At 30.3% G+C, this 24,879-nt stretch overlaps 1 protein-coding gene and 1 long non-coding RNA gene across 3 annotated transcripts in view; both read left to right on the top strand.

Annotated features, from left to right (window-relative positions):
• LOC129911627 (uncharacterized) lies at positions 1 to 5,648 on the top strand. Its single transcript, XR_008771680.1, has 2 exons — positions 1 to 232; positions 5,061 to 5,648. It is a non-coding gene; the product is annotated as an uncharacterized LOC129911627 (long non-coding RNA).
• Positions 5,649 to 17,128: 11,480 nt separating this feature from the next.
• LOC129911626 (myocardin-related transcription factor B) overlaps positions 17,129 to 24,879 on the top strand; it is a 154,848-nt gene continuing 147,097 nt past the window's right edge. For both annotated transcript variants that reach the window (XM_055989481.1, XM_055989480.1), the window contains exon 1: positions 17,129 to 18,834. In XM_055989481.1, the coding sequence (XP_055845456.1) occupies positions 18,777 to 18,834 (58 nt within the window). In that variant the 5' untranslated portion in view covers positions 17,129 to 18,776. The remainder of the gene's footprint in view (positions 18,835 to 24,879) is intronic.

Raw genomic sequence — 24,879 nt, 5'->3', positions numbered from 1 at the left:
CATGGGGCTCTGTGTATGTTTTCATCAGAAAAGTCAAAACCTAAAAAAAAATTGTTCTTGCAATTTTTCGACCGTCTGAGTGTAATTTTGCAAAATTCATTAAAAAATATGTGCAAAACAATAAAAAATTCAATAAAATATACATCGGCGTGTAATTAATAATGAATTTGTTAAACAATTGTGTACAATCACAGTGAATAAGTGCCAAAATATAACCGCATATTAATTTAAGGTAAGTTGAAACTTTTTTTTTTGTTTTGCCAGCAGACTTTGCAACCCTTTCAATTTTCTACGGATTTTGATAATTTTATAAACTATTTATAAACCTTTTGAGCATTTCAACTCTTAAATAAACACACAGATATGTTTTATTGTTTCTGGAATCTTTGATTGAATCATTCTACTGAAATTGGAATGAACACAAAATCACTTGTCGTAGAGCAAACGACGATGATAGTTCTTGAGAGCAGCGACCAGCAGCACCCCACCCACCTGTGTTTTTTTTTGTGTGTGAAAAATTTTATTCAAATGAATAATGTTGTCTATTTATTGCTTGATTATTCTGTGTTATCAACAAATAAATGTGTGTGTTGTTTTCATTCCATTTGGATTGGGCATTTGGATGAACTCGTTTCAGCAGACTTTTGTGTCAAATTGGGAAAACCCCAGCAACAATTTTTGTTGTTCCCTGGGAATGCTCATTTTTTCTCTAGATTTGTTTATTTACATTAGATTATTATTATTTAATTTTGTTTTCTTATTTTGATGAATTTCTAGTTTCATTTTATCTATAGAAGAAAAAAAAACCATTAATTTTTGTAGCAACGAACAAGGGAATTCATTGTGCAAGGACCAACCCTATTTGCAGAATATTGTGCCGGCTGTCAATTAGAAAATTTTTGTTGTTTTTTTTTTCTTTCCTTCGATTTTGCCAGACTTAATGCCGGGAAGTGGGATTGTCATTTGAGTATAAAAATATGCTTATCAGTTTATTTTGTTTTGCATTTTTTTACTTATCAATTTATTTTCGAATTTAAACATTGGATTGTTGAAGGAACAACGCCCAAGGCGGATTGTGTTGGATTTTAAGTCTTTAAGTGCTGTAGTTGTTGTTGCTGTTGTTGTAGTAGGTATTTTTTGCTTCAAATTTTTGAGAGTTGGTCTTTGAAAGATAAAAAAATATTTAAATTTTGATAAATTTGCGTTGGTTTTAGCTTCTACATAAAAGAAACATTGACTGAAAGAACTAAAAGAAGTAATTAAGGGTTTAATCTGGTATCAACTACTTCCTTTCGTTCAGACCAGTTGCTGCACCCAATTGCACACAAAATTGGTTGACGATGTTCTTCATTTTTGTCCTTTTAATTGCTTCGTTGATCTTCACACAATACATGTTATATCAACCGATCCATTTTAAGCCTTTTAAACTTGTCGTTGAATCTTCTGTTTCAATTTTAATCAACATATACATTGGGTCCAACAGTTACTTGAACAGTTCTTATCTCAAATAAACACATCAAATATTTATACCTCAACCACCTATTCCCAGTTATAGACTTAGAGTGTCCAGCGCCTTAAGGCGGTGCTACAATGCATTTGGCTTCAACTAACAAGATTCTTCACCCACCTCTATCCTTAGCGAGCTGCTTCCAGTTTCGCCAAGTTTATTGAGGTTCCTTGCATCTGTGCGGTGCACTTTGGACGAGGTCTTCCTCTAGTGCGTCGTGTCTCCATGCACTTGTTTGGCTAGGTAAGTGTCCGTGAATAACCAATACAGTTGGTTTTTGTATCTTCTTCTCCGTTCACCAGAGACGGGACCAAAAACTCCATGGAAAACTTTTCTCTAACCAGTTTTTAATCGTCTTCTTCAAAGTTCATGACTGGGATGATAAAAATCTTGTAAAAGACACAATATTTACTCGAGGGTGGGATTTACTGGTCAATTTCATTCTTAAACTTAAAGAGCAGCAGTTGGGAAGAGTAATCCTTCGTTTGAATTCAGCGCTAATTTTTGTTGTTGTCTGAATTAATATGGGAGCCTAGGCAGATGAAGTATTTTACTACCTCGAAGTTATGGCTGTCCATGGTGACGTTTTGTCAATAGTTCGGTGTTGAATGTCCTTTTTTGACAACATATCCTCATTGACCCTTGACCCATTTTTGCCGCTTCCGCTTCAAAGCTTCCAAAAGCGCCACTGATATGATACACGCTTTGTTCTTTTGATTATGTTAATATCGTCGGCATAATGCAAGAAGCTAAAAGGACTGGAAAGATGGTTTCTATCGGTCTATAGCCTACAAAGAACAAAAAATAAGAAATTCATCAAAAGTCACGAAAATAAGACCAATAAGAGGACGGTCTCATCGAAATGTAAAATGGATTACAAACGAAGTGACTCGTAACCACTCGTAACAAGTGGCTTTGTCTACATTAATAAAAAACACTGATCAAAAATAATTTTGGTCATGGTGCTTAGTGGCGAGAAAAATTCTGAATGTTTGGCCTTGCCCAGAACATCAGAAGTCCGCTTGACAGCCTGTCACACCGATTTTCGCTTTCCTAGGTTGCGACTTCAATTCAGCCACACAGAACCCAAAGCCGATTTCGTCCAGAGGACCCAGTGAGCAAGTCCTTTGAATGTTGCCTTATTGCTCGATTACAGTTATTGGATCGCTTCATATTCCTGCTGTTGCTAGTACTGGCATGAATACATAGTGAATGTAATCCATCGCAGAGGATAGCGAGCCCATTCAGCAAAGTAGAACCAAAATCGTCTTCATCTAACTTTAGAGACGATGAGCAAGTCACAATAGTTGTCGCTCGCTTGAAGCGTTATTGCTTTTGCTTGCTTTTTGAGCCCTCTTTTGGGAGTTTTGACATGTAGAAGTTGTTAAATTATATCCATCGAACTAGACAACAGTTTCTGTGGCAATGTGACAGATTGCTGCCCTAAGCTCTGGCTCCTATTCAACACCGCAGTTCCACAAGTTAGTACGTTTAGCAGAATACCGACGTAGAAGTCACTTGATAAAAAGAGTGTCTGTAAATAAATAACACTTCCTCATAGAACCATTAAAGTATGTTATTAGGCATTTAATTATATTGGGTTGTCTTGGAACGAGACAGGGTTGGGCAGTGGGCAACCTCGCAACTTCAACAATGAGCATTGTTTTATACCGGTTTTATACCTATTAACCATGCTTATTTCAGTCATGAATTTAGCAAATAGTTCCTTAGATCTAATTTTGCATTGGTATGCTATTTCTTTCTGCTAGTTTGCAGTGCTCATGTTATCGGTAAAACCTGCCAATTCTGTTTCGCATTCTTTGACTTGTTTTGAGTTAGTCTATCAGTCATCAATAGTTTTGATAGCTGCTTAACTATCAATGAAAATGGCTACATGGCAAATATCGTTGTTCGGTATTGTTTGGTTTTTGAGTATTCTATACTCCAGTATGGTTCAAGGTATCAGCTTCTACATTTCCTCCGACGTGAAAAGGTGCTTTTGAGAGTGGATGAGTTTGGCAAGGAAGTTCATGCAAGGAATGTACCTATTAACGCTTACGTAGCCGACCTTTAATTCAATAACAACGTTCTAAGTTTCAATTTGAATTGATTTTCAAAAACTCTATCGGATTGTGAAAATTTGTTCAATCATTCATTTCCGACGCTTAAGTTTAAGATTTTGACGAAGCCAGATTCGCCGAATACACACCGAATCAACAGATGTTTTGATCGTCATTGTTGATATGGAATAAACTGTGCTACCTAACTAACTAAATTAGAAAGCGCCTTTTTCAAACTCCCAGCAACGGTTGTGTTTACCGCATTCTCAAACTGGTTCATATTTGATGAAGTGAGTTGAAGTTGATCCGTTCAACAAACCCAGTCAGAGTCATCCTTAAATGTCTAAAAATCTTTATATGGATCTTTGTACATAAAAAACCATACTAGTTTGGTCCAACTTCATGGGCGGACGTGCTTCTCCCGAAACCGACCAACATTTCTAGGGACTACATTTGTTTGTCATTGAAGAGTTAGTAGACTCCTTGCTTTATGTGCTCAATTTTGTATTTGACATGTAACTAAAAACTGAAGCATCCTGTTGTAAACTTCTTCCTACAATAGAAGAATTCAATGATTTATCCCTACAACATCTATCAGACCGCAATGCGAAGAAAAGCAGCTGACAAACGAACGAAAAAAAAAAAATGAAAACCAAAGTGACCATCCCTCTTAATTTAGAGTGTTTCTCGTAGTCTCTTTACCAAATAAAATCGTTTACCCACTGCAATCAAAATGATTTGAAATAATTTATTGAACGAAATATGCAATAAATTTAAAACTTCACTACAGCTTTTAAGGAATTTTCATCTGAATTTAGATTTCTGGGAGTGCTAAATGCATACAGTTGAGTCTTCTAAAGATACAATTGTATAGGAATTTCAAAATTCTTTACATAACTTTAGAAACTTTTAATGATTCGTCTGTAAGGATTTATCCAAGTCCTTCTGCTTCAATTAATGTAAATTGCATAAAATTATGAATAAAATTTAAAAAAAAAAATCCTCATAAGTCTTAACAAGTTTAGTTATTTAAAATAAATTTCAACTTTCTACTCAGTTAAATAAAAGCCATTTCAAGGAGAGCAAATCCTTTTAGAGGAAGCTCTGCAAACGTTTATGGTTTTCAACCGCAACCAATCATAAGAATTTAAGTTTTGGTATTTTTTTGTTTGTTTCCTAGTCTATCTCCACTTGGTTTGTGGATTTCATCAGAGATGAAAATACAATGTGGTCTTTGTCAATGGTGCACCGAAGGAGTTTCCTTGTCTTAATTAATCAGGGGTAAAATGTTTTTATGGTCACCAAACGCAGCCTCGGCAACGTGAATTATCCGTTGAATGTGAAAGTTAAAGGAATTCTATTACCAAAGACAACTTGCATGCACTGCGCTTGTGTATAAATCCATCCTAATGAAGATGAATTAAGAATTAAGGTTAAGGGCTAAAGTCTGCTGATGTACTTGAATTATACTGAACGAACGCATTTCATTGCAGAGGAAGGATTTATCTCGATACGCTTCTCTGTGGCTGTGGTATTATATTTAGGTGAGGTTGAAACTAATGCGGATAATGAAAGGAAAACTAAAATTGTATATCTTACGTTTTGGTTGAGCACAGAGAATACTTGAGAGTTGAGAAGTGGTGGTTTGGTTAAATGGAATTTATTGACAAAGCTTGCATTTTATAATCAGAGTTCAAGTTACGAATGGAAGGAAAGATAAGAAGTTCTCGACAGCAACAAGGTCGTTTTTTTTGATTACTAAAGGAAAATATAAATTAAATTTTAGAAGAATAAGAAGAATAAGAACGTTGTAAAGAAAATTGACATTGTGTTGTGTTACAATGAAATCTTAATTTAACGTTTTATGTGTGTTAATAAATTGGGTTATGCTCTGAAAACAATGCTTTGTTAATGAAATTGAAGTAACAAGAGAACCTGTTATCTAAGGGTGTAAATAGCATTTGAAAATTATTTCAACTATTTTAATATCAGAATTACTATATTTGAATAAAATGTGTCAAAAATTATTGATTACAAAAAAAAAAAAACACATTAAGCCTTTGGCTGCCATCACTTTTGGGTGACACCTTGTGTGAAATATCAGAGTACTAAAAAGCTGGCAGTCAAAGGGTTAAAATGTATAAGAACTTGATAATTGAAAAAACGATCTTTTCCAAAAAATAGAATTGCAGAAAAAACGAAAATGTAAAAATTGTCTCTAAAAGGAGTGCAATATGAAAAAGAATCAAGTTTTTAGTAATTGATTTTTGAATGATTTAAGTGACTTCTTTATACCTTGGTTCTTGGTTTTAAAAATATAAAAGAGAATACGAAATATAAGATTTCTATCAGTATTGAACGTTCATCAAATTATGAACTAAGGTGTTAAAGCGATAGTAAAACCTCATACATCAACGAAATAATTAAGAACCATACTATTTAGGTACACTATTTTGTTATAAACAAGAGTTAATGACGCCGATGCAGCACGATCGTTCTTTTTCGAAATGCTAAAACAAATGAATTCAATACATCAAGGTTTTTTTTATCCTCTTGTGGGTTGAGCATGAACCAAAAAGCAAAATAGTGTTTTAAAGGATTTTAAATAGTTGATAAGCTGTAATTTAAACAACATGAGTCTTAAGAAGCTATTAAAAAATTATGTTATACTTGAAAGTAAAATAAGTTACATTCGAAATAAAAAAAACAAATAAGTTTAAAGGAACCACGACTAAAATTGCTGTTCGCCATTTCGCTATTTATTAAGCGAACGTATTATAAGATAATACAATGTTGAAAAGTTGCATCAATGTTCATTACATGTAGATAAATTCGTGAAAATAGAACTGGGATAAATGTAAAAGGGCATCTAGTTCTCAGATTTGGTGGTAGACATACCTATCGCTGGCTGAGAATTATAAGGTTGCATGTTTTATGGAAACACCTGCAAACATACAACCCTATAATTCTCAGCCAGCGATATGTATATTTTTTTAACGATAAAAAGTTCTTGATGTGATGAGAATAATGTGTAACGGTAAAACTTCATATAGGTTAAGTTGATGGTTATTTATTAAGTATGTTATGGTGAATCTCATGGTGGTCAAATTCAGTCTTATGAGTTAAATGTTACTTTCAGGCAACTTTTTTGTATTAGAAGTGCACTAGAGTCGACTCCCTCTAAGTCGAACTTTCACGGGACTCGAAAATCGGTTCGAGTTAGTAGGAAACTCGAGTTGGACGGGTTTATTTAATATTTTTTGTCCAAAATTGTTCATTAAAAATGGTGAAAAAGATCGACTTAGAGGGAAATTCGACTTAGAGGGAGTTCGACTTAGAGATAGTCGACTGTAATTGGAAAAATGTGAAGTGATTTGTTTGCGTCAAATTGTGTCCTAACTAACAAACAAACACAAGAGCAGGAGAACTGAGTAGAATCCACCATGGATACAAAACTGAAAAATACGCAAAAAAAGATAAGCATTTTTTAATCCTAGATTGAACCCTAAAATCATGTAGCTGGAAATGAAATCCCTTAAGAAGAATAGAGAATGTGAAACAGTGGAAAAATTGGACGCTTGTTCTAGAACAACAATTGAAGGTAAAATTAAATCAGAGGAGCGTTTACTAGTATTCGTAAAAGTATTCGTTCAAATATCTCACATAAAATTAAGTTTTTTTTTTCAATATATTAATTTTAGGCAGCAATTTGCTCGTTATAACAAAAATGGTCGAAATTAAATAAAACATGGATTTTGCCAAGACCAAGTAAAGTTTTTAATTTTGATAAATAGGAGTGGAAGTTTTAAAATGTAAACCATTATTTATACTCAAATTAAATGAATTAAAAAAAGATAACAACTTTCTATTTATGTGTCCACCATTGTATGTGTACATATATATTAGAAATTTAATCAAAAGCTTTAATTTTAACTGGTAAAAGCAAATCGTGCGCCCAGTCGTACCTTTTATCTCCTCGGACTTGCAAAAATACAAACCTGGTAGATATTTCGTCATTAAAGGCAACAAAAAGCTTAGAAAACACATTAATATCTTCAAAGTTTATTAAAAAAGGTATAAAACTCCAGCCAAATTTTCTGTAAATTGCATTTTATAGACTGGGATTCCCAGCTCCAAGAAGTTTGCTGTTGTTTATTCTTTTCTGCTCCATTTCTATTCCTTATCTGCGTATTTTATGCATCCTTAAAGCATACTTTTGTTAAATATGCATACATATTTGATATTTTAGATATTTCTACTAAATCAGTAAACTACTTTCCTGTGAAAACTTTAATTTTTCAGTTTGTTCTCTAAGAGCCATAATTCACTATATATAACAACACTTTTTTTACACTTGTTCTAATTTTTTTTAATAAGAAACAAGTAGGGCTGATTAAGTCATATCTTTAGAAATAAATTAGTACATCTACTAAACAAAAACAAAGAAATAATACAATAAATTAGACAATCACGTTTTCAGCACTTCAATTTTGTCTGAAAATAAACTGATTTGCTTAATAAATTTTAAAAACTTATTAAAAATTACTTTTTTTTTTAAATCAGGTAGGTGCCACACAAATAAGCTCTTGCCAAAAAAATAAATAAAACGATTAACAAGCTGACATTCTTAATCTTAAAATTAAGTAACAAAAAAAAAACAACAAATTAGGTTCTTAATCCTCTTTGTTTTCAAAGTCAAACATTTAAATAGAAAACAAAAACAAAAATATGTGTATACTTATAATAAACGCAAATTATTTCTCTAATTTATTTCACTGATTTGTAAAGTTTTTCACTTAAAAACAAAGACATTGTCGCAGTTTGATAAAATTTTAATTTTGAAATTTATCATCAGATCAATTTTTTCGTCAAACCAATGTTTGCTTGGAAACATTTTCATAAATATAAAATGAATTAAAAATTCCAAATAAATTTAAAAATTAAAAATGTTGAAAATAAAATTAAGTTATTTTTTTTTTCAAGTCTATAAAAGTTTCCAAAGAGTTTGAAATATTTCTATCTTTCGTTTCCCAAGTGACAACACCTCTTTTATTCTTTACATATGCTAGAAATAACTCAATTCATAGCTCCCTATTTAAATTTAAAGGCAATGAAGTGTTTTTATAAACCATGACAAAATAAAACTAAAAGGAGGTGATGATTAAAATGTTTCGTGTCCAAGTCAATAAGACTTGAAGTGATAAATCACCTTGTTTAGCCTCGATTTTTTTTATATAAATTATTCTTTTAATAAAATATGTATGTTTTAGGAAATAAGAAATAAAATTATAAATTTATATTAAAAAAATAAAAGACACAAGTTAGCGGTAAAAGGAAGTAAAAAATAATACCTAATAAAGAAGGAATAAAGATTAAATAAAGAATCATACCATCTTATGGTACTTATTTAACCATGTCAATCTGACCTAGTAATCAAAAATAGTAAAAATAAAAATATTTAAATAAATCCTCATTTGAAAACTTAATTATATTTTATTTTCTTTATAATTACTTGGTAAATTGTACAGCTTTTTCAATATTCGAGATATATTCCCATTTTTATGGAAATATTTTTAATAACTCATTAAATTGACTTGTGTGATGATGATTTACTTGATTATAAAAAAATATATTGGTCACTTACTTGTACACTGTGGCGTATGAGTAATAAAAATGCAGTGAAAAATCAATAATAATGTCATCTTTGACTTTTCGACTTTTCGAAGCAGAACCAATTTAAATCACCCTTTGAAGCATCACGAACGGTGTTTATTTTTCAATTTATTTTCTCATTTTTTTTTTCTTTTTTTTTGAATGGAAATTTTCAATTGCGTCATTAATTTATTAAACAAAAAAAATTATAGTTTCCCGCCAAAGATTTACGCCTACATAAGGCCTCGGCTACTATAAGGTATGTGAAATATGATGACATAATTTGTTTACAGTTGCTATATTCAATCTTGTTTTGTTTATTAAATTTTGCTTTGCTTAATTAAGAAAAAAAAAAACTAATAATAAAATTTGTACTGATTTGCATTTCTTGTTTGCATTTTCTTCGTTTTTTTTATACATCCTGAATACTAAGAAAAGGTGAGAAAAATTGAAAGTAATATAATTCAATGTCATTAAAATTTTATACAAAAAAAATGATAAATATGGTAAATAGATAAAAAGAAAATTTTTTTTTTGTTGATAGTTTGTTTTTTTTTTTTGTATTATTGGTTGATTAATAAAAATACCTACGCTGAAGTGAAAATTTATTTATTTATGGAAAAAAATTGTACGCGTTTGTCACGTTCGTTTAAATTTTTAAAATATAAATCTTTTAATTTGAAGGTTTGAAGGAAATTTGTATATAAAATAAATATGTTGTTTTTCTTTTATTCACAAAATGATTTGAAATATAAAAACACATTTAATAAATATAATGATGATTCATAAAGGGTGTTTTTTTGTGAAGTTAATGTATGTATATTAGGGTGTCCGTTATTTCCCAAAGTGATGTTTTCGGGGGAGACACCCCCCAGCTCGAAATTTAAGGACCTAAATAAAGGAAACTTAGCAAAAAATTTTTTTGGGAGTTCATTAACCCGTGCCTCTAGGGTCATACTTTCCCCATACAAATTTGTATGGGAAATTTTTAACTTTTACATAATTTTTTTTTTTCTCGAGTTAAATCATCTATTTTCTCTATTATCTATTTACTCGAACTACAAAAGATTTGTTTACAATATTTTTATTGAATTTTGTTTAACAATTATCCACCTAAAAGTAGTGTGGTTTAAAAATATTTTTTTCGATTTTCGGTCGGGCCAACCCCTTAATTTGTTCCACTTATGTATCTATAACATTAACGTTGTGATATTTCAATTCGCTATCTTAACCGCAAGAGGGTGCTAGTAACAGTTCAATTCTTAAGTTTTGTAGGTAATCTTGATTTTTTTTTTAAGTTTTTTTGAAAAGCAAATATTTTATTTAAGTTTACTCGTCTTTATAAACCATATAATTTTGTTTTTCGAAAAAAGTGAGCAATTATTAATAATAACTAATAATAGTAAGCAAAATGTGCAAATAAAAAGTCTGTGTACTTCCTGTTGACGAAATTAACTTGGGAGCGGCCCCAGAAATTATTATTTCGATATTTCTTCAGAATAAGTACAACAAACACAACTTTAAAGCAATTTTTAACTTAAAAATAAAATTTTTCAATAGGTATCGATAAGATAGGAGGCTGAAAATTCAACAGTAGGTATGATGCCAATAGGATGTGGATCCAAACTAGGGGGTGGCCTAACGTTTATCTGAAAATTGTATTTTTCCCATACAAGCGTGGACCACATTCCCCCAGACGGGTTAATGACCTCCAAAATTTTTGCTAAATTCCCCTTATTTAGGTCCTAATCTTTCGATCTGGGTGGTGTCTCCCCCGAAAATATCACTTTGGGAACTAACGGACACCCTAATGTATATACCTAGGTTAAGAAAAGTATTCAAATTTTGCTGATTGTTTTTTAATCATTCTCAAGTCAACAAACTTATAAAAAAAAAAGGTAGAATAGTGTACAATTAACAGAAAACAATACTAAACAAAATAATTATTTCCTTACATAAATGTTACATTTCCACGAAAATATAGAATCAAAAGATTCCATAAGAATTCCAATCTTGTTGTTTTTCATTCGGTATACATTTTCCGATGCCTTCCTTCAAGCCTTTTCAAATTTCAACTACTATCACTTATAATGAATCACACTTCAAAAAATACTTTTGCAACATTTTTTTTTGATTAACTTATTGCAGTTATTTTTTGAAGTGTACATCAAATACCCCAAGGTAATAAAAATCCTACAAGAAATTAAAAACACTTCGCCTTATTATCTGATAAAAAAAACTAGTTGTTAATAAATAATACAAAATCTATAAAAAATCTGTATAAAAATATAATGCATGTAATGGCTTTGTCTTAATCAAAAAAATACCAATAAAATTTTCAATAAAACATCTATAAAATTCTTGTGCGAAGTAAATTCAAAATAAAAAAAAAATCAAACCAATACAAAATGTCATTCGAACGTTCTTGGCCCACATACCACCTACAAGTTTTTCCTAAACCTTTAGTAAAAAATAACAAAAAAATAAATAACTTAACTTCCTCAAATATATCATCAGATTTTATTATTTCTTTTTTTATTTTATATTTTTTATTTAAAAACAATTTTTTTTTAGTTTTTTTTTTATTTTGTTTCTGTTTTATTTTTTTGCTTGTTTTCAAATATAAAGGGCATATTTCCTTTTTTTTTTTCTTAAAAATCTTTTATAAAAACATAAATCAAAATAAAGTTCGGAATAAGTTTTTGTATGGAAAATAAAATGCTTTTTAATTTCTTTTATTTCAAAAAATTAGTTTCTTTGTTGACGTTTAAAAAAAAAGCTTTTTTGTTGTTGTTATTTCAACTATGTATGTCAATTGCATAAAATTTAATTTATTAATGACAATTTTTCAACTTCATCACTTTCTCTATCTTTCTGTTCCTTTCACATCTAAAGGAATTTTCAAACAAAATTTACCTAAAACTCATCTAAAAAATAAAAAAAAGAACACATACACACACCTATAATCATGATAATAAATAAATGAAAAAAAAAAACGCATTTTTAAATAATATTGTCAAAATAGTCTATTTTCTCAACACCACCCACTTCCGTAGAATAATTTCTACAAATAAGATTTGATAGGCCGTTGGTGTCCCGACAGTTTTTATAGAAGCCGAAGGCGGCCTAGTCCCAATTTTTACAAGACTTGCCAGTTGCCACCAACAATACATACTCTGCATTCTGTTGTCCATAAATTATTTGAAAACCAAAAAAAAAAAAAAATTAATTTTATTTTCTCTTTTAAAAACGTGTAGTTTTCTATTTTATTTATCTCTGAGTGTTTTCGGAATATTTTTGAATTTCCCCTTTTTTATGCGATTTTTTTTTGTTGTTGTTGTTGAATTTTATGTTTTCTGTGGTTTTATTTTATTATTTTTTTTTTTTTTGAAAATAAAAAAAAAATCGTCCACATTTAACGGATCCTATCAGAAAACAAAAGTCACAACCAAAGTCAACTTTTGAATAAAAATATTTGTATCTTTCACATTTTATTAGATAGATACTCTGAGTATTTGTAGATTTTCTGTTTAGGTGATAATGCGTACTATACTTGTATGTGTGTGTGTGTTTTTTGTATATGAATGTGTATGTATACGTTAGGATGTTTAAGTTTTAAATTAAATTCCGAATACGTCAATCCATTAACACCCACTTGTGGAGGAAGCAACACTTGATGGTTTTACATGACCAAAATAGATGATATAACTATACGAAAAGGGTATGTGTGCGGAGGGGGTGTGTTAATTTTTGATTGGGCTAATGGAAGTCAGTTTAAATCTACTTGTACTTATCTGCGATTTTACCCAGGAAGGCTGTCTCACTGCTAAAGGGTGCGTGTAAACCCTTTTCGTAATTTAAACGAAATAATGAGTTTTAATTCTTTGAAGGATTATTTTGTGCGGTGAACACTGTATACTTAAGATGAAGTTAATTTATTACTTTTTCGGTTAAATCTGTTAAACATATGAGTATGTACCTAACTATACTATAAGTATGTATGTGTTATGATAATGGTTTGAATGTTGTTTTAAGAAGAAATTTTCAAAGGTGAAGGTATTCATACGGTAGTCGAATTATAATATCGTTCAATAGCTTAATCCCATGTGTATATACAGTTTTGAAAGATGTATAAGCTTTAGCTTTTGAAAGTGATAAGGGTTGTTTGGTAGAGTTTTGACTTTATCAAAAAGTTATTTGCTTATGTAAGAGGTAGGTATACTGAAAATAATTATAGTAGATATCAGAAAGAGGTAAAAATAAATTTTTTCCAGGTAGAACTGTTTAAGACAATATTATTAAGCCTCAGCAAACAATGCTGTCATTGGTTTTAAGTTAAATCTACTTCTATACAACTACTACTTAGATAAGTGACTTTTAAATAGATGGGATTAAACCATTTGCAACACAAATGAAGGTTTTACCCTTTTTATCCAAATTATAGGTACCAACTCTCCTTTTAAGCTGGACAGGAAATCTGACAATTAATGGCTATGTTGTCCAAATTTTAAGGACATTTGAAGAAGATTATCATATTATCAAGCAGATATGCAAAAGGTTTGGCCTCATCACATGGTAGGTATTATCCCGAGGTTAAACATGATTAGCGTTAAAAAGTGTCACTTCATCGGAGGTCTAGGACCGAACTCAACAGCAAGTTTTACTTTGTCCAACAAAGTTGTAGAGAATTTTAATCAGTAACAAACTTTTAACACATAACTTTTAAACCATTTTCAAAAGTATTTGAAACAAAATTATATTTCTCAACAACAACAACAAAACATAAAATATATAGGAAATTTTATCATTTTTTTTCTATGACCAATAAAAACCAAAGTGTTGCTTTTCAACACGTTCTCCACAATTCCCAACCACAACAATGTTAAATATTTTAATATTTTGTCCTAGTCATATTCTAAAATTGTACTGATCTAAATATAGCAATTTTTTCCGATTTTTGATAATACCTATTACCGCCCACCGTTTCTGTCTTGGTATTTCTTTTAGAGAAAAATGATAACATACGAATATCTTTCAAATGGTTAGAGGTTAGATTTATGAAAAAAGTATACAAGACCTTTTTTGTGGAGTAATTTGTTTCCTACCAGAATATGTCGTGCCCGTTTGATCAATATAATTTTTCAATTTGTTATAAAATTTAGAAAAAAAAAAACGAATTTTAAAGATTTTCTCAACCTGGACCTCAAATATCTTTTAAACGGTTAGGTAAACGAAAAAAAAGTACAAGGGCTTTTCTGTAGAGAGTTAAATTTTCTACAAGAATATGTAAAGAAATTTGTTAAAAAGTCGATTTATAAAAAAATGATTTCGTTTTAGTAGAAGATTGATGTAAAAATGGAAAATTGCGAAGCGGAGGACCTTCCCATTAATATAAAGAGCTCATATTTGGTGAGTAGGTACCTATATTCGATTCAATATTTCGGAGTAGGTATAAAATAAAAAAAAGAATTTCGATTTTTTGACCCACCCTAATAGACATAGACATAGTCGCACGCAATTGCTCATATAGTTTTAGTCGCGAAATTTGTGAAAATATTTTAATACAAATAAAAAGCAGTAATGGATAACAGGGAACTAAGATTTGACGATTTTTGTTGTTCAAGAAAACGAACACCAAATTTTAAATTTAAAGTTTTAAACTTTTACTTTAGGATATGTTTCCCTAAAAATACTATACTCAAAAAGATTAAAGGTGACAAAATTTCACAAAAAATAAGGTTTAGCATGCATCGATTGCTGACTTATGTTTTGGTTGACAATTTCTTTACTTCATCAAAATCGATGAAAATTTCAGTTCTCTAAGCGCTTGCAGATTTGCCTTCTATAAGGATTTCCATTTACCCCTTTTTAAACCATCAAAACTTTTTTTTCATAAACTGAATAAAAACACATTAATGGACATCCGATTCTAAGGGTAGTGATGAAGCTTTCACGTTTTCAGATGATCAACGTATTCTTTTTATGTATGCTTTAGCAACTCGAGGGCATATTTCGCGAGTTCAATTGCTTTTGGATGAGTAGAACAAGATCGTATAGGCGATCTTCGAAAAAGTTGATGGAGACGAAATTGAATCACCGTTAACCACCTGCATCAAAGCACACATCAAGATAAACTGCTTTGGATGCCCTCCGCAGTATGTAGATACACTGAGGGAAAAAACCACTTAAAATCAATGAAAACCACGTTCAACTTTTTTTCGGAAGCATTTTGCGTTGAAGACAAAAATTTTCAAATCAAAGTGGAACATCGTTAGTTTAAAGTGGTTTACAGTTATGAAACATTTTTAAATCAAAATTGTTTCAACTTAAAAAAAAGCATCAATTTATTAAAAAATAAAATGCACGACTGGGGTCGCACGTACTTGCTCTTGCAGTTCAAAGCACTTTTATGTTAGTCTACTTGTAGATTTTAAAAGCTGGATCTAAATTAAAAACAAAAAATTGATATTGGGGAAGAGCCGACATTTAGGGCAAAATTTTGTTAAATGAAAAAAAATTTTTTTTTGTTATTTGACTTTTTTGAGAAAAAATAAAAATGCAGTTTTATTGCCACTGCTTTAAATATTGTCCTATAGAGCAAGTAAATAGAAAAAATGTTCAGCCGCTGAGGATCGAACCTACAACTCTTACTAGGGTTACTAGGCGAATGCTTTACCAACGTGCAACAAAAAATGCAACAAAAGCTGAAGTCCGACAAAAATAAAAAAATTTCTTAAGTTGTTTCAATTTTATTTTGAAGAAGTTTCATGTTAATTTTTTCAACATTAAATCAACGTTGAACATTTTACATTTAACGTTGCGTTTTTTCCCTCAGTGGAGTTCATCATAGAATTTTTCAAGAAGAAAATCGCTGAAAATTCTGTAAAATTGAAGTGATCATTTAAAAACTTGCAATAAATAAAATATTAAATTTAGTTCTTTGAGTATTAATCCCAAGGCGAAAAAATGAAAATGTAAAAAGTTATGAGTGTTAAAATATGCTCTGGGGTCCAATAAAGAAAGGTTAAAAGTGAATATATATCTTTGGACCTACGTTAAACCTGAGCTGTTTTGTTCTTGTGTTCTCCTATTTTTCGTTCCAAATAACAATCCGTCAATCAAGGTAGTACAAAAATCGATAACTTTAGATTGAATTAAGAATGAAGCTATCCAAGTGTTTAAGACTCATTGTTTATAGAGTTTACTTTTTCAAACTTTTACCAAAGTAGAAAAAGTGCCTATAAAAATTATATGACCTCTTCAGAAACTACAAAACTAAGCGCTCACCTAACTGCTTCGCCATGGCTTCTCAGCATTTTTTTCTTCATCTTTTCATTCTGTCAAAATATGTGCACATAAACATTTCGTCTAAATAATACTTAACCAAAAAAAAAAAAAATTTTACTCAAGCTTTTCATTAATAGCGTCCACGGGGCACAATTTTACTCCTTATGATTCATTTCTTCGAAGAGAACATAAAATCGTACTCCAAAAATAGATGATTTCTCACAATCGCCTAACAAGCAAGCAAACAAGCTACCACAGACGCCACCTTCTCTATAATATTCAGAGTATAGCTCTCACTACACCGGCATACATCTTTAAGCCAGAAAAAAAACTTACCCTTAATAGGGTGCTTTTTCACGTCAAACGATTAAAGCTTTTTTTGTATTTTAATTATTTACAAAAACAAAAATGAATATTTTGGTTAAATTAAATTTAAAATGCTAATTTTAAAAGTACTACATACATGACTGTTTTAAATAAAATTACTCATTCTTCCGCGATTTTATTTTTTTTTTGCGCTATAAACAACCGCAAGCAGGTGGTATGAAAAGTTTTTTTTTTTTTCATTTTTCAATATGGCGGCGATAGTTTCTAATTTTCTCAAAAAAAAAAAAAAAAAATTAACAGTTTTGAAACCACTGTTAGAGAGATAGTGTTTAGAAAAAGCTTTCTCTCACTTTCTTTTTTACTCTCAATGACGGGCGTACCTCCTGTGCTCGTAGTAGAGTTTATTTTATTAAAACTATTTTGGGTTCGAAAATAAACAATTCGGCAGACGAAATTCTCTCTCTAACACAGCTGAGTTGATGATCATTTCAAGTTTTTCATTCACTTTTCGGATTAGAAACAATTTCTTTTTGTTAAAATTAATTTTCTTCTTAGGATAGAAATTTAAGGCCGTAATTTGGAAGAGAAAAAGAGAATAATCAAACCTCCAGGGGAAAGATCTTTCAGACAATCTTATAATTAGAGAGTCATCATAGTCAGCACCGTTCGTCGTCGTAGTCGTCCATGTCCACTCGGGCCAATGCGTTCTGCTTTCTTTTCGAAACGAATCTATTTTCGAAACTCCATTATCTCGCGCGCCATGCTTGCGTGTACCTGTGAGAGCGTAAAATGCTAACAACATAGATTCTAATCGAGGGAAATGGTGTGTTTGGTGTTTTGAGAAGAAATTTTTTCTCAAGACTTGAGCATTTCGAACCAGAATGCCGTCGATCGTTTGTGTCTAGAACAGTAGTCCGGTCTTGTGTCCTCTGGTGCGTTGTTTTAACTCTCTTTTTTTCTCTCTCGCTCTTTTAAGAAAATAAAAAAAAAAGCTAAAACAACCTTTTCGATAGTCCGAATATACTTTGAACGTTTTCGAAAAACTTTTTCTTTCTGGCAGAAGAAAATTCGACAGCGAGAACCGTTTTCAACTCAGTGGTCTCCACGGAGTTTTGACGTTATGATCGATATTTATAAGAAAAACGCATTTCGATGTGTTGCTTAGATAATTTTTCAAATTTCTAATCAAAGGGGTTTTTGTTTTTTGACAAAAAAAAAAAAAAAAAAAAATAACGAATAATTTAAAAAAATTCAAAATCTAATTTAGTTTTTGAAAATTTAATTAAAAAAAAAAAAAACGAAAAAAAAAAATCGAAAATGAATTCGCGATTTGTGAATATTCTAATATTTCCCAAAGCATTTTTTGTCCCCTATTTCAAAATTTAGTTCTTACTAAAAAGAAAGAAAAATTCAGTTTTTGAGTGCATTTAGAAAAAGTAAGTGTGCGCGATTTTCGAGATATGAGAAATAATTGTTTTTGATTTTTATTTTTTCCACAAATCAACATGGAAAACATCATGTTAATAAATTTGTAATAATAAATTGTTGAAGTGTGCTGCTGCTGTTGAAATTTATGAAGAAATATTTGATTTATAAGTGAAGAGAAAAAAAATCTGGGGAATTGTGGGGATTGTCGTGTTGTGTTTGATTTAAAAAAATTAATATTCTGAAATCATTCCACAAAAAAAAAAAAAAAAATTAAAAAAAAAGAAAATTTCCAAAGTGCGAACGTAACAAATAAATATATACATAATTGTGAAAAAGAAGAATAAAGTGAATGTGAATTATAAACAAATTAACAGAAATTGAAAAAAAAAAATAAAGAAAAATAATAAAAAAAAAAACCGAAAACCTTTAAGCAATTTTATAAATTGTGTCCCTTTGGTTGGAAAAGGGTTATGTTTACTACTACTAGTGCGATTTAGTTGGGCCGTAAGAGGACCATGCCGGTCATTGCTGATTCTGACGAGCCGCCAGCAAAATGTTGCAAATTCTGTGAGGGTAGGATATGTGAATTTAATGTTTATTTATTTACTTAATTTTTTTTCAACAATTTTTTATTTATTTCCTTCTTTCTCCTTATTTTTTTTTCTTACTCACGTCGTCGTCGCTCTCCTTGTGTGTATGTGCCTTCATTTAGAGAAAATCAATTTTTTAAATAATTATTTTTAGAAAAAAAAAAAAAACAAAAAATCACGTAAAAAATGCGGAAATTTATTTTAAATGATTTTAAAAAAAAAATTTCATATAAATACGTACACTCTACTCTGGGTGGGTTGTTACCTAGTCAATTCCATTTCAAAACGTGCGGTTTTCGCTTTTTGTTTGTTTTTCAAAATTTTGACGTATATTTATTGTTTGGCGATGATTTTGAAATATTGGCTTTCGATGATATATGAACGTATTTTGAATGAATAATTTAGTTTTTTTTTGTATAAATTGTTGTTTGAAAAAAAAATTGTATGCATTTTAAAAATTTTATTTGTTAAATGAGGGCATTCAATAAAAAGTCTTTTATGAACCTTGAACACTGGTGAAAAAATTCTTATTGTTATTTATTCGATTTGTCATTTTTGGAAAAAAAATTTTCTTCTAAGAATATACCCACGGTGTTTTTTTTTTTTTTAATTTAATAAGAATTGGAAAACTTGAATTTGAGTTAAAAAACCTTGAAATCTTACAACAGAGAGTTTGCCGACGCACAGACAATAAAGGTCTTAAAGCTGATCGAAATTATTTTTTCTTTGATAAATACTTGTTGTTGGTTTTGTAATTCGTAAATATCAATTGATACATTCTTACCATAACTCTACATCAAATGTTGTTGATTGCTTAAATTTCGATAGGTATATTCAAAGTATAGATTTAAAGGAAAAAATTAAAATCAACGTTTTTAGTGTCGTGGAAATTTGCACAAAAACATCGACGAGTTTTGAATTTGCATTTTTTGTCATCTTAAAAATATCTTCGTTGGAGCTTATAAACATGAGGAGGCTCTTCAAAAGTCTAATTCTATAAATTATTGAAAATGAAATGGTAACGGAGTTACGAATAACAGAGTTACGCGCGACAGAGTTACGGCCGTCAAAGTTACGCGAAACCGAAGTTACGAAACACTAGAGTTACGAATTCTAAAGTTATGTTAAGCTATGACATGTGATTTTTGGGTTGGCAACAATTGCGAGGAACGATATGGAATTATGGAAACATAAATCAGAGAATATCGATACGTAGTAGGTGCAATATTAGTTGGACAAATAAGAAGTTAATTTCAATTATGTCCCCAAACTTACATAAGTATACTTATGTTTTTTTTTTCTATTTCAACGTTTTTGCGATCTTCTAACAAAAACAAAACCATATATGTATATCTATACCTATCCAATCAAAATTTTACAAGATTAAATAACACCCATTTTCGCTTTACTCGTTTAGTTCTGACCAATGAGAAAAATGTTAATCTCTTGTTTGTATTTCCATAATTCCATATCGTTCCTCGCAATTGTTGCCAACCCAAAAATCACATGTCATAGCTTAACATAACTTTAGAACGCGTAACTTTGAAGCTCGTAACTCTGTCGCCCGTAACTCTGGTATTCGTAACTTCGTCGGTTTCCCATTGAAAATCCAAGCGTTCTCATTGATTTTTTTGATATTCTTAAATATTTTTTCCTTTTAAATGAAATTCATAACTTCAAAAGAAAAGGTCTCTTCTTCAGTTTCAAATGTTTCCAAAATACTTTTTTTTTTTCAAATTTTAAATGGGTGTATGGCGTATAAGTGTTTTTTTTATTGAGTTTTATACGAAATTGAAAAAAATCTTTGTGTGCACTATTCTGGATAGTAAATGCTTTCTAAACGTTTTTTTCATTACATTAAATTATTTAATAATATTTTAATTAATATATATTTCATAGTATATCATAATATTAAAAAACGAAGAGAAGAGAAAAAAAAAATCATTCATTTTTGGGACCTCAAAATTTAATTATTATCCTCGTTTAAAAAAGGATCATTTAGTAATAACCCTGGTCTTCAACAAAAATAGAGCTTGATCCAAACCCTACTTTTCTAAAAGATTTTTGTGTGCTGAGTCTGAATCCGAAGTCAAAAATTTACTGGCACGTCACGTTTTTGAAAAACTTGAATATTGACAGGTCAAAAATCTGTTTTTTGGGTACATTTGACGTCGAATTGCATCAGCGTTAAGTTTTTTTTTTTGCAAAACTACTTATATAATCTCAAAATGATATGAATGTTTTTTTCATTGCATTGTTTTGATTCCTTCATGCAAAATTTGGTTCCTCTACCATAACTTTTAAGGGTTTTTCGGGAGTAAGTTTGCAACTGTTATAATAATATGGGTAGACAGATGAAAAACAGGTATAACTTTTTTCACAGACGTCAGATTGTCTTGATTTTAGATTTTTTGGCATCAGCATTAAAAAATAATACCATTGTCTATTATTGCTACATTTGAAAATCCCCATTTCGCGTTTGACCTTGAAAATCGCGACTTGCGGACATGAGATTTTTCTAGAATTTTGAGGTATGTTATAGAATGCCAAAACGAAGATATTGAGCAAAAAAAAATTTCTATTAGCATTCATTCCGAGGTTTACCCCTTATTTCACCTTATTTTACTGTATTATTATGAATTCCAAACTAATTCCGGTTAACTCCGTATACAAACTCAAACTCGAAATCATTTATTCTCATAAAAAAAAAAAAAACAACAAATACCCGAAGATCTTTAAGAAAGAAAAAAGTGAATTTTGATTTCTGTTCGAAAGAGCCTATAAACATTGTGTAATATTTCAAAGAGTAAATTAAAATTATAAATTTATGTCTTAAGTATTTATTACCATCAAATATACGAAGTTCTTAATTTTAGTTTTCGATCGTCATAATGTCAGAATGTATGTCTGTTAATTTGTCAAACGAGAGCCGAGAAATTATTTGTTTTTAAAAAGTATCAATCCTTAGGAAGATTTTTTTCTCTGTTATTGATAAAACAATTATTTCTTGTTTAGATGAGAATTTTTTTTCGTTGCTTCTTCTGGTCAAAAAGAGCTAATTTTTTATAGATTGTACTAAATTTAAAGGACTACAATAATTGGTTTTTATTTTTTAGGTATAGTTTTTTATGCATTGTTTCCAAAATAATAAAGCCAGAGATTGCAAAGCAAAAATCTACATTTGGCTTGCTTGAAATTTAGTAGACACTTAGGCCCACACTTAGCCTCTATAATATTTAAAGTTGCCATTAAAAAGGTAAAACCTCATACACATTTAAAAAATTTTAATGACGATTTTAAATTTAAAATTAAATAAATTGGGGCTTAATTCATTTAACAAACGTTTAGTTAAAAAAAAAATTTTAAAATTTTCGTGCAACAAACTATTCATTGAAAATTGCTAAAAAAAAGGCAATTGACTGCGTTTTTAAATTCCTGAATTCTTGATTAACTTTAGTTTTTAAACTTTTTTGTACATGATTATTGTTATTAATTGCATTTATTACTATACTTTGACCATAACCAAAGGGTAAAAACAAGCTCAAAATAAAATCAAAATGTGTGTAAAGTAAAAAAATATGCAGAAAAAGACTAGCAGTAAGTGAGCTAAATTGATTTACTTTTAAAATTAACTTTTTACCTAATAAAAATGCCACATGACCTATTTGATCCCACACACGGTTTTTTTTTTCTGAAATCAAAACAAACAACCTTGTAATAATTTTAAAGTATAGAAAAAAACAAGACGACTAATTATTACGAACCTACATATTTCGACGTTTTAGTTCTAAAAGCCTTGTGTCAATAACACAAAATTAAAAAAAAAAATTAAAACAAGAAGAAAAACAGCTAATGTCAAATTTGTTGTCTTAAAACAAAATCCATTTATTTAGTAATTCTGAAAGTAATTCAATTTGAGTTAGTTGTCAAATAGCCTTCAACATACAAAAAAAAATAATAATAAAGACACCAAAACTATTTTCATTCAAAAAAAAAACATTAAACAGTCATGAAGAAAACAAAAACAAAAATAATAGAATTGAATGTCAAACCCGTATAGAAAACAACAAAATTCTTGAAACATAGCCATTAACTAAGCGTCATTTTGTTTGTTGTTCAATATTTTTTGTTGTTGTTGGTGTTTTCCTTAAAAAAGTCACACTTGAACGGACTCCAATACACGAACCAATCACCGAAATCGTCATCTGTTTAAACTTTTCTTCTCTTCGCGTGTCGGTAGCTGAACGGTCGGCGGTGATCATGTTGCCATAAAAACTCGGTCAAATTATTATATTTTCCGATAGGATAAATCAGGAACCAATAGACTATGGATGATTTGTAGCGTAATGTGGCACTTGTCATTTTACATCTTTTATAATTTCGTTTGATGTTGGTTGTAAAGCAAAAACACAAGCAATTTTTTTGCTTTGCTTTTTTTTTTGAAATTCCACACGACCGACCGAAATGACACGCCACAATACATATATAAATCGCCATAATGCATAGCACCGAAGCAACTCACCTGGTTTATGGTAGGATTTTCTTTTTGTTTATTTGCCAAACTCTTTCAAATGTGTGTTTGCTGATGTAAAGGCTATGCTTGTTTTGGCATTTTATCAATTATACAGTGCGGTTCAATTGATTAGGTTTACCTTGAAAATTTTATAATTTATTGATCACTTTGATGGTCAAATCTTTTCATTTGTGTATATTTTAGGGGTCGTGATTCATGAATTAATTACGAACGCCTCTGAAAAGTGGGCGTGGCAAATATTTTAAACGATTTTTTTTTCTTAGATCATGGGAAAGTATGTATACCAGTTTAAAAACGCCCCCAAAAATAGGCGTGGTTAAAGACTTGAACTGGGAAATTGTTGGTAGTCAAATGTTCTGATGAACATAGTCGCAATGTTTCTTCTCTTTGATGATAAGATCAAATTTTGTTGCTGTTAAAAAGTGGGCGTGTCAGTGGGCAGAAATTAAAGATCCAACTAAAAGCTTGAACTTGTTTTTTTTTTCCTTTAAAGCTGCCTAAAAAATTGGTGCATTTAATAAATTCAATTCAATAATAAAAAAAATAAGTCTAATCAAGCAAACCGGAATGTTTTAAATAAAATAGGTGTTTTTTTTTTTTTTTTTTTTTTTTTTTTTTTTTTTTTTGACGGGAGGAAATCTTCAAAAGACACTTGGCAGTATTCGACACCAAGTAGTGTGGGACCCTTAACCACTAAAACCACCTCTTTATCAGGACCAATCTTGAGAGATCGACATCAGATTTTTCTTTCTTAACTTTGTAAAATCACTTTGGGGGAAGTTTAAACTTTTAATACTTTCCCATGTTTTTTTAGACCATAAGCTCATGAGGCTTGGTTCTTCTTAATCTCCGAACATGGTTTCTTGTATTCAAGACGGACACCATTTCAGAATTGGTATGACTTTGCAGTCTCTGATTATGCGATACAGCGTATTTTTTAACAACTTCTGTAACCGTTTCTATTTGTAGGTCACGATGTAGATCGCTATTTCTTATGTACCAAGGTGCATTAACTATTCCACGAAGGACTTTGTTTTGGAATTTTTGGATGATTTCGGTATTTGTTTTCTTTGTACAGCCCCATAATTGGATACCATAGGTCCAAACAGGCTTTAGTACTTGATTATACAGCATTATTTTGTTTTGGGTTGATAAATCAGAGTTGTTACCAAGTAACCAGTACATTTTTCTATATTTCAAGTTTAGTTCTTCTCTTTTCTTTTTGATGTGCTCTTTCCACTTTAGCTTTGCATCCAAAGTCATTCCAAGGTATTTGGCCGTATTGGCGTAAGGTACAGCTTGATTATTAATGAATATTGGAATATTGTTTATCTTTTTATTTGTAAAGTTTATATGTGAAGATTTTGTTTCATTGAGTTTGATACGCCATTTTTCGGTCCAATCTCTGACTGTGTCGACGGCATATTGCAGCTTTACTGCTCCCCTAGAGACACATTTGTCGGGTACCAAAATTGCGGTATCATCTGCAAAAGT

The sequence above is a fragment of the Episyrphus balteatus genome, chromosome 2, assembly GCF_945859705.1.
Source record: "Episyrphus balteatus chromosome 2, idEpiBalt1.1, whole genome shotgun sequence".
Lineage (NCBI taxonomy): Eukaryota > Metazoa > Arthropoda > Insecta > Diptera > Syrphidae > Episyrphus > Episyrphus balteatus.
This window is presented reverse-complemented; position numbering and strand designations above follow the sequence as displayed.